Source organism: Myotis davidii, unplaced genomic scaffold, assembly GCF_000327345.1.
Source record: "Myotis davidii unplaced genomic scaffold, ASM32734v1 scaffold197, whole genome shotgun sequence".
NCBI classification, from domain to species: Eukaryota; Metazoa; Chordata; class Mammalia; order Chiroptera; family Vespertilionidae; genus Myotis; species Myotis davidii.
Genome location: NW_006291549.1, coordinates 370,696 through 381,994, shown reverse-complemented (window position 1 = coordinate 381,994; position 11,299 = coordinate 370,696). Strand labels below are relative to the sequence as shown.

The following is an 11,299-nucleotide window of genomic DNA, read 5'->3' as shown; positions in this document are numbered from 1 at the left end:
GAATGACAGTTAATAATAAATTAAGTTGACAAAAATTTATATAAGAAAAAAATGATTAGGTTAACTACTCATAGCTTCTGTTCTCAATGGAATCCAACATAGAAGACATAATACATCTCACAGTCAATTATTTTGCTACAGGGTCTACAACTGTAATTCTTATACAATGTTAAGAGGAATAACAAATTTTAACCCCAAAAGAATTAAAATGATGGTTCACATAAGAACCCCTGTAAGTGGAGTAAACTGGATAAAAAAGATACCTACACTGAAACTGACAATATTTTACCAAACCTCTTAACCTTTATTTTAAAAGTAAATAAAGGCAATACAATTTTGGCAATCAATTGATCAACGTATTCTGAGATACTTGAACCAGAAACCCATCTACTTCCATACTTAAGTGAAAGACGATTCTTAGTACTCATGCACACACAAGACATATCCATTTATGTTGGCGTGATCATATGTATCACTTGTGCCTAACAAGTTTACGTGGTAATCAGGAGGTCTTAACTGACTTGACGATGGCATTTCAGACAAGGCTCTGTGGAAACCGCATACCTGTGCCCTCTTCTGCACCTCCAGGAGGAGCTCCGAGTACTGCAGCTCCAGCTCCTTCTTCTGCTTCTGCCAGCAGCCCTCCTGGGCTTTGATCTGCTCCGACACCTTGTTGAAGGTGTCCTCTTGGGTCTGCTGAAGCTCTCTCATCGTATCAGACTTGTTTTTACAGATATACTCCAGATGACTTATCTAAATGGCGAAGTGCAACAGAGAATAAGCTATGCTGACAAGCCATTTCCACGTATTCTCCAAAAAAAACACCCAAAATGTTCTACTATATTTTATTCCTTAAGATCATATAAACATTCTAAGTTAAAATGAAAAAAAAAAAGAAACGCTGATGCCTAGTCAGTATGGCTCAGTGGCTGAACGTCAACCTATTAACTAGGAGGTCACAGTTCGATTCCTGGTCAGGGCACATGCCGGGTTGTGGATTCAATCCCCAGTAGGGGGTAGCCAATCAATGATTCTCTCTCATCATTGATGTTGCTATCTCTCTCTCCCTCTCCTAGACTCTCTGAAATTAATAAAAATAGATTTTTTAAAAAGAAAATAAAGAAATGATGAAATAGGAATTAGTACAGCAAATTATATTTTAGCACAAAATGGTGTCATATGTATGCTTAGATGACAAATCTTTTATTCTTCTCTTTCTAAGAACATTGCTCTTCTAAGACCCATTTTACTAAAAAATAAAAATAATAATTGAGAAGAATATTCTTACTTCTAGATCCAAGGCTCAATCTATTAAGATATCTCAATGGGAGCCGAAACCGGTTTGGCTCAGTGGATAGAGCGTCGGCCTGCGGACTGAAGGGTCCCGGGTTCGATTCCAGTCAAGGGCATGTACCTTGGTTGCGGGCACATCCCTAGTAGGAGATGTTCAGGAGGCAGCTGATCGATGTTTCTCTCTCATCGATGTTTCTAACTCTCTATCTCTCTCCCTTCCTCTCTGTAAAAAATCAATAAAATATATATTTTTTAAAAAAAGATATCTCAATGGGAAAGTATTTAAATTAGATTTACAACTACAAACATGACACATATAACAAAGCAGAATTTTCTAATCATTTTTTATTTCACATTCAAAATACTAGAAAGAAAATCATCTAACATGTATGACAATTAATGATGTTTTGAAACTATGAAAATCTATTAAAGCATAACAGCATTTCAGAGGGTTAAAACATAAACTCATTTTAATTATCAGTAATTCTCAAACCCATGATACACACATTCACAATCATCAACAGCCTCTGTGGCTCACAATTATTCTCTCATTTCCTCAACCTCACTTCTCAGTGCCTATGGTAGCGTTTGCCAATCAGACCAAGGTAAAATGCTCTAACTCCCCCTTAAATTGGGCCAAGGTTAAAAATAAACTTTGGGGAACAGTTTTTCTTTTCATGGCTCTTAAGAGCAAATGTCACTGCAACTAAGATCTGGAAACTAGACCACATAAACATAGTTCTGACTAGTTCAATAGACCCAGGATAAGAATCAATATCTTTAATGGTGACATATGTTAGTCTCCTAAGAGATTTTGATTTTCTATAACCAAAAGAAAGTTTAAAAAAATTTTTTGAAAGACTGAATTTCTAAGCTTGTGAGTGATAAAGTGACTATAGAAGTCTACCATTTTCTCCTACAATACATACTTCTTACAATCTAAAGCACTAAGTGGGTTTGGTAATACAGTTTGTTATATTTCAAGAAATGTTATAAACATAAATTAAAATTTTAACTGCTTTTAATACCTCATTATTTCCTAAGCAAATAATTTTAGGATCATGTTTTTGAAGAACTGTATCTTGTTTCTATTTTATGCTAACATAAAGAGTTGGTTTATTAATGTAAATGGCTAAGTTCTTTGAATTGCTTCATCAGTAAGATTAATTTATTTTCTTTTAATTAGGTCCCTGTGGCTAATACTGGCTAGTAGTATTAGCATGTCCTGCACAGAAAGTGGAGCTTAGAGACTTCATACAGACTTCAGTCACATTTACATGCCCACAGCAATGGCATCAAACTGAGTGGTAGACAAGCCATAATTAATGGTATTGAATTATTAACATCCAAATTCTTTTTGAAATAAGATGAATGTCAGCCCCTCTTAATGATACTGTGATGTGGACAAATGTCACTGAATTTAATAGAGGTATCTGGTGCCTGAGGACAGTTACCTTCTCATTAGCCCTGTTGAGGTCTGCGATCAGGGCATCAACATTTTCCTGCAAGACTGCACAAAGCTCAGACCAAGAGAATTTATCCAGCATGCCTTCTGGTTGTTTTATGAGCGCACAGCCTGCTATCAAGTGCTGGTACAAGGTATGAAGGAAGGTTAGCTTCTCCTGTGAGAAAAAGAAAGGAAATTAATTACAGTATATAAACATTGTGAGAAATACAACACATAATATATATGATAAATAATTTATTTCAAAAACTTGGGAAGGAATTAAAATACTCAAGTCTCAGAATATTATCACTTTGGTGATTTTTTTTTTACAATCAAAACTAGCATCAGAAAGAAACTGGAAATGGTTTACACTTAGTATTCAAAACCAAATTCTGAAATCTATAAGCCCGAAGACCAGAGTTCTGACCCACTCTGCTACTACTGAGGATGTGGTCTTAGTAAGTACATGTTCAGGCCTCAACTTCCTCAGCTGTAACTGAAGGAATCTGAACAAGTTGGTCCTAAGCTCCCCTAACTGAAAGTCTGTGTGGTAATTCTGTAATTTCATATTTATATTTGCTAAAACAGATGTTATTTTAAGTCAAAACACCCTTACAGAGAGAAGAGTGTTGCTCAACTCTGTCAGAGAAAACGTTACGCCAATATCTGTTCTTCACAGGTACCCAATTACTCAGCTTTCGTCCCCCTCCAGAGATTCCAGCTTACTTCCCACTTATAGGAAATCTATCCCAAGCCCCTTAGGCAAAGCAGACAGTGATATGAAAGATATGGAAGATGGGCTCATTTATTTTGCCCGCTTATAAGTTCATATAGTGTTTGGCACAGGGGCATTTGTAGGTGTTCAAACACTACAGAGGAAGAATCAAAAAAATGAACATAGCTGCTCAAGATATACTTTCAAAACCATCCAATTAGAACTATGCAGAAAAAGTTCTTTAAAATTATACTGCCATTACAATAACAAAACTATCCGTTGTTTAATGACCTAGAAATACTCTGCTGTAGAAGTCAGTAAAAAGCTGATCCCATCTTGAACACACAAGGAAAGTTTACTTACTACAACGCCCGATGCTGTCTTTATAAGGTGTTTCCCCTGTACAGTCCCAAAGAATGGAACTCAAGACAAAGGAACTATGAAGCTGCAAAATGAATACTTTGTGTAGATAAAATAAGTTCCCTCGAGATTTTTTAATATGTGAGCAAAAACAAAAATTGTTTAAAGGGGAGAAATTAAGAGGGAAAATATAGAAATTCTCATCTTCTCGATAAGAAATACTGAATATGTGTGCAGTGTTGCTCAGTTGGTTGAGTGGCATACCATGCACCAAGAGGTCACTAGTTTGATCCCGGTCAGGGCAATGCCCAGGTTGCAGATCCTAGTAGGGAGTGTGCAGGATGCAGCTGATTGGTTTCTTTTCTCTCATAGATGTTTTTTTATCTCTCCCTCTCCCTTCCCCTCTCTTTAAAATCAATGAAAACATATTCAAATAGAAAAGAAAAACTTGATACAGCATATGTAAAGGTTTATAATTAGAAATTTGTGGGCAAAGTTTCTTTGGGGAGAAATTAAGATACACACATATCTTAATTCTCTACATGCCATCTTACTTTTCTCCAAATATAACTATTTAAAAACAAAAGAAAATTAAATATGTGATTAAAATCATAAACTTGAGTTAGCATATCAGAAGAGTCTTCATAAATATGCTATGCCTTTTTCTTTTTAAGCAATTAAAGATGTCTTTTGCATTTTCAACTGGGCTGAGATGTTTAAAAATCTTATTAAATATAACTAAGCAAACGTAATGTTCAGGCACTTAAAACCTCCTCCCTGCACATTTTGCCATGGAGTTCATCCTCAAGGATAATTCATTGTGTCGCCATTATGTCCTTTTTGCTTGGGCTGTGATAAACCATGCATGATAATCATCCATTTGGCGTGAAAAGAGAATCTCAAGATCCAAAATCAATTCACACATGTTGAACCCAACCACATTGTTGTAGACATGCTGACTTTACAATATAGTCAGGCTTCTAGTTTCCTTTACTTTAATCACTATCTGATGTGTAGAACAATTCCAGGCCCTTCATGTGGACACAATTTAAATCCCAGACTGCAAGAAGAGGGGAAGGAATGTTTCCTTTTTACGCTCTTGGCATGCATGTTCATATTTGTTGAAGTAATGAGCTCAATATGCCGGACGACTCAGATAAACCAGTTTCACACTAGCCAGACTAGCTCTACATCCCCTGGGTAAAAGAAAATATAATTCCATTCACCCAGCTCATACAGAATATGAAAGTTTTGTCATCATACTTTAAGAAGTGATTAATAAATGAAAATGAAAATGATACGCCACTCTCTAGGGCACCCAAATAAAGTTTTAATTTTGTGGGGTTTGTGTTTTTCTAATTTTTATATAAAGAGTAAGGAGACTGGCTGTCTATTAAAGTAAATATTATTCCTGTTTTGCAAATAAAGAAACTCAGATGTGGAGAGACTAAGCTGTGTGACTTGTTCATACTCATAGTTTGTAAATAAAAGCCCCAGGACCCCAGTCCTGTTCTTTCTTATTATAAAAACAAAAAAAAACACATATTCTTTCTACCAGACCTAGCTACTAACTACTGAAATCTAAAAAATTATTTTATCATTAGCAATCAGGCCAACCTTGAAAGGGCTGTTAGGATCACAGTTGTTGAGATAGGTTACTTGTGCAAGTGATAGAAGGGTTCATCTATATTACTTCTTCCTTGAAACAGGATGGCACAGAGTAATGGAGTGACTGATTTTGCAGCTGATATGCATATTTCAAAACAGTCAGCTCAGAAGAATTTTTTTAATTAAACCAAATAAGAGTAAAAACAGCCAGCTGAAGTATGTAAATTTATAAAACTGAGACTAGTGAAAGGCCTTTCCTGACGGTCATCTTGACTCGGGTGGTACCTCGGAGTCCTTGTGGAAAGCCTGGGAAAGCTTCTGCAGTTCACACTGGGACTGGGCCGCTTGTGCCTTCTCTTTCTCCCAGCAGTGAAGCACGTTCTGTAGCTCCACTTTTAAAGTGCCGACCAGCGCCTCTCTATCTGCACACCTACTGCGCAAATGACTCAACTCCTTATTGGCATCAGCCAGTTTATCCTGCAGGTCCTGTAGGAGACACCAAAAATAGAGGTCGCATGATGGCGGGCCAATACAGAGGTGGGAGGCACAAATATAAAATACATAATGAAGACTTCCAAAACTTTAACATAAAAGAATCACAGAGGCAAGCATTTGTCAAAAATTATGGTTTTTTATTGAATATATTGTCTAAGTACAATTATTTTAGCTGTAAAATTAGAAAATTTGTTTTTTTAGCGTTTAAACATAAAGTATTAATAAGACACCTTATTCCAAGAAGTTCTTCTTTTAATCCATTAAAAAAAAATTGGTAACCCCAAAACCTTTAAATACCATATAAACAACATTTTAAGAATAAATCTTATACTTAATAGAAGAACATTTCCTTCTTCATGAAATCCCAAATGCTAATACAAATCTAAAATATGTGGCATAAAATTCTGAACTAATTATCCTTAACTTTAAATTCTATAAAGTACATCAAGGACAAACGCAATATAAACCAAAAAAAAAAAAAAAATCCAACACTACTAAGCAACTCTGAGAGATGCTTCAGTATAGTTCTGCAAAAACGTTATTACATAAAAGTGGCACAGAAAATAAAATAAACAATTTTCCTGGACCCGAGGCAGGTGTGGTCTTGGCCCATTACTAGGCCCATTACATACTAAAAACAATGGCTCCACCCTAAAAGGATGGAAACTGACTCCAAATACTGATGTGCTTATGTAAAATGTTTACTACGTATCTAAGGGTGGACATTAAATCTTAAATTTGTAATCCATGGTATTATAATTAAGTCTGGGAAATAAATGTTTCCATTAATCAGAACAATTTCTAATCAAGTTTTATTTTAAATGGAAAACATTCTTGTTACTTTGATCAATAATAAAAAATTACAGTTGTATCCGAATGCATTTAATAAGAAATTTTTTTCTACATAATTATATTTGTCTCTTAATACAAAAGAAAAAGTTTTTTAAAATCAATACCTTTATATTTTTAGTGTGAGATTCTATCTTCTGTTTGGTAGAATCAAGTTCAGTAGATGTCTTTTCCTTGGCATCATTCACACTGTTTAGCTGATAAAGAAAACGTAAATGACTTTTTTATATTTTTTAAGGATGGGTAACTCAAAAGCTAATCGTTACATTTTTTATGCAATTACTTAATATACACTTTTGAATAGTAATTAAGTGTCTTAAAATTTTCTTTTGGCTAACTAGGTAATTTCTGTCACAAGCTCACATGGTTAAAAAGAAAAGAAAGCATTCAAGCTTAAAACGTCAGTGATGTTACTGTGTTTTCATTAGATGTCTGGACAAAGGATTTCATTCTCACTATAAACAAATATAACTTTATTCTTAAAATCCTTCCGGACCAAAATGCCAGAAGCAGTGGCATCTATAAGGAAAGAAAAAAGGACAGAGCAGAAAACGGCTCTTTCCGTACATCACGAGGGTATTCACTGGCCTCTCACTCCATATGACAACCTCAGGGTCGGTCACATGCAGCCCTACTGGGAAGGCTTGTGGCAGGCCATCAGTTGGTCCTGCTCTGCTTGTGATTTATTTTCTTTGACAGTTCATTCTTCTTTCTGTCAGACCGTTCTTTCTGCTTTCTTTGCAGCCACCCCCTTGGTCTCCCCACTGCTGTCTCTGGCACTGGTTCACAACAAAGCGCATTACTAAGCCAAAGCCTGCTGAGCCGACTTTTCAACTGTGCTGAGGATCATGTGACATCCATCCTCCCAAATAACAATTCGCTGTGGGTAATATGTTCCTAGTTACCCTGCAGCTTCCAGTCCGAGGCCTCAGAAGAGTTTCATAAACTACTAACAATACAGGTTGTCTTGTCTCACAGGGAAAGATTTAGCAATATTTATTCTCTATAGAAATGTAATTATTTCAATGGTCACTTTCTTTTATGCCTTTTGAACAATTAAGAAGGTTCACTTTTCCTTCTTTATTCACCTTCTTAAACTAAAGTAAAATAAGCCCCTTCTGAAATGTGAACTGTAATAGTTTCATAGTCTTCATATCGTATGAATGAAACAGATGAACAGAGGATAAACACTAAATCCCATGCTATGTAGTTTGTTTTTAGTTCAAACAATGTCTGTTGTCTTACTAATTGTATTTAATGTAATTAGTTTATACTCTCTAATTTGACAAAATGTAACTGAGCAAACTCTACAATTTTTAAACCACAAATTCATTAAATATTTTAATACCCAAGAAAATTACCAACTCACACATTAAATAATACAAATGAGATGACAAACAGAAGCATGAGCTTTTTCAATCAGCAAACTAAAACCTTCCAGGCTGCATCAAAGAGACAATTGTTTTTAAAAACTTATATCAACACTTTACTCACTTTAGAGAATGAAAACTAACATCTCCTTTTTATTCAGACTTGTACAACTTGTAGAAATCTTAACCTAAAATATTAACATCTAAATTTCCACTACCTATTGCAAATTCATAAAACCACATTAAAATTTAAATATAACACATATTAACTGAAATGACTTGCATAGCTTTTATATTAAATTAAAATAAATAGATTTTGAAGTCCAAGAGTAGCAGAGTCTTTATAACTTTGAAAATAAGAGTGTGACCTAAGTTACAAAAACATAAATGAGACACGACTTTAGGCCACACTTAAAGAACAGTGACAGACAATTTATTATTTTTATATCTGTGAAGCTGCCAAGTCAATATTCCCAATTTCTTTGACCTTTGTAACAAGCAAGGGATACGTACTGCTGCAGGCCGAAGGCTATAAGTGTGGAGCCAAACAGTGCAAGTGTTACCTCATTAGATGTATCTTCCAGCTTGTTCTGGTAATCTGTCAAGGTACGCCTCAGAGTCTCAAGGACAACAGAGAAGCTGGGAGGTTTAGCTTTGTCTTTGTGGATGCCTAGAGAAAAACTTAGGATGAAAGTATACCCTTCACATTACAAGGAGACAAAAGCTAAGCAAACAGTAACAGAGATATTACAATTAGAGCTGAAAACACTGAAATACTGCGTTGAATCATTCTTTAGAGTACACTGCTGCATAGTCAAATATTAACAGTCTTTCTAAACAAGTGGTCAAATTAAGTTCATAATATGCCAAGTTCTAATTTATAGTCACTTCATACCTTATAAAGCCCACACTGTAGTCAGTAGTGAACTCTTTTTTTCCTCTATCCCCTAAGTAACCAAAATGTTTGTACACACCTAATATCTAACAATTAAATGAACAGTCTACACTAACATTGTTTTGGGAGTTATGTACACTTACTTTGGTCCTTGTGTTTCTGATCAGTCAGGCCTATTTAGCTAAAATAATAATTTCTGAACCCAAGGGCACATAATTTTCTGTTATGCTTGGAAATATTTTTCAATCCTTAAAATTCTCAAGTTACAATTTAAAATAATGAATATGTTATTATCTACATAGGCCCACATCATGTTTCAATTAAAACCCTTAAAACTGATACTCCTTGTAAAAATATGAGTATTTCCGTATTATGCCCTCAAACTATTTTAATTTTGTTAGGCCATACATTAGTTGAGCTAATCAAGGTCACATGGGAAAATGTAGTTCAAAATATTAATCCAAAATAATCAAAAGTTTAGTTTCAAAAACCACTTTAAATTGACTGCTTATTGTACTACGCTTTGTAAAAAAAAAAAAAGTAGCAAATTTTAAAATGTACTTATTACAAATATATTTTATCCTATTATTTCTCCCCATAATATACATTTTAAATACTTCAATAGACAACACATTTCAACAAAGATAACTCTTTAAAAGCATTCATAGGATATGCTTTATTATTCATTGATTCATGAAATCAACTAATTTACTGAATTACTATTATGTACTAATCCTAGGCATTAGGCTCATGGAAGTAAATAAGATTGGTACAGTCTCTGTGCTCACAGAATTTACAGTCTAAAAAGAGGAGAGATAGTAAACAAATAATTACATAAAATCATTCATCCATTCTTCAAGTATGCAATTGTAAAACTTAGGGGGAATAAGAAAAAATACAGTAAAAAAGGAAAGAAAGGGAAAAAAAGAGGGAAATATTTGGTTAATGATAGACCAACTTTATTCACCTCAGAGTATTGATGACTTTTAGTATTTTAATCTTAGACAATATTTTATAAATAAATTTATTACATTCATCATAGTATAATTTAAATACTATCTTAAGTATGGATATACCTCAGATTTTCCTAAACAGAAGAACATAAATTTAAAAAACAAAGGTAATATGGAAACAACATGTATCACAGCCAGGAAGGACAAAAAAAACACTGCTGTAAGCCATAATAATGGAGAAGACAATACTCTATAATGACTATAAGTTGAAAAGACAACTCATTAAAAATTTTATTAAAGGTCTAACCAAATATATATTTATAAAATTGCTCTCTCGCACAAGATTTTTTTTAAAGTAATATATAATTCTTTTCTTTTGCTACTACACAAGTAGGCCATGAATAAATCATTAAAGGACACTAAAATCTGCTAGCATTTATAATAAGGGAGAAAACTTCCTCTTAGAAATTCAGGAGAATAAAATCATCTTAATATGAATGTTGAGGGGTAAGGAACAAAATGCCCTCTCCTAACTGACCCATACACATTCTTATATTCTACATAAAATAAAGTTTCATTTCTTTTTTTAAAACATATTTTATTGATTTTTTACAGAGAGGAAGGAAGAGAGATAGAGACTTAGAAACATCGATCAGAGAGAAACATCCATTAGCTGCCTCCTGCACACCTCCTACTGGGGATGTGCCCTCAACCAAGGTACATGCCCTTGACCGGAATCGAACCTGGGATCTTTCAGTCCACAGGCCAACACTCTATCCACTGAGCCAAACTGGTCAGGGCAAGTTTCATTTCTTTGTCTGAAAATGTTTATGCAATAAAGTTCAGTTAAAATACAAAGAATGTTTCATGTCCCAACCACATCCATTATAAAAAGACTAGTGGCTCAGTGCACGGATTCATGCACATTGAAAGGAAATTAATTAGAAGAAATATTTTCATATCACTATTCGACCTTTATAATAGAATTCACGATCGACAATGACAGATCAAAACGCACGTGTGCGATTGGCACCAGCAAGAGCTTTATATGTATCATGCATGCCCAAGTCAACGTTTATTTTCAAAGTGCCAGTGCGTGTCATAGGTACTGGCCGGGCAGCTGGTCAGATGGTCAGATGGACATATGGTCAGACACTTAGCCTTTTATATATATAGATGCCCAAGTTCACTCTGCACAATGTATCAGGATAAGCTATTTCCACCTCATTGTAAGGCAGATCCATTCTGAATCTTTCTCAGGTATCTTGGTCACTATAAGAATGTTTCTCTTATTTCTAGTTTTCATGAAATGAG

The 11,299-nt window shown here is 34.5% G+C and overlaps 1 protein-coding gene across 1 annotated transcript in view; it reads right to left on the bottom strand.

The window, feature by feature from the left end:
* The window catches only part of CCDC171 (coiled-coil domain containing 171), a 188,511-nt gene that overhangs the window by 98,679 nt on the left and 78,533 nt on the right, over window positions 1-11,299 (bottom strand). The window contains exons 12-16 of the mRNA XM_015564717.1: window positions 8,701-8,807; window positions 6,875-6,964; window positions 5,709-5,909; window positions 2,748-2,915; window positions 565-753 (exon numbers count right to left, since the gene is read on the bottom strand). Of these exons, the coding sequence (XP_015420203.1) occupies window positions 565-753; window positions 2,748-2,915; window positions 5,709-5,909; window positions 6,875-6,964; window positions 8,701-8,807 (755 nt within the window). The remainder of the gene's footprint in view (window positions 1-564; window positions 754-2,747; window positions 2,916-5,708; window positions 5,910-6,874; window positions 6,965-8,700; window positions 8,808-11,299) is intronic.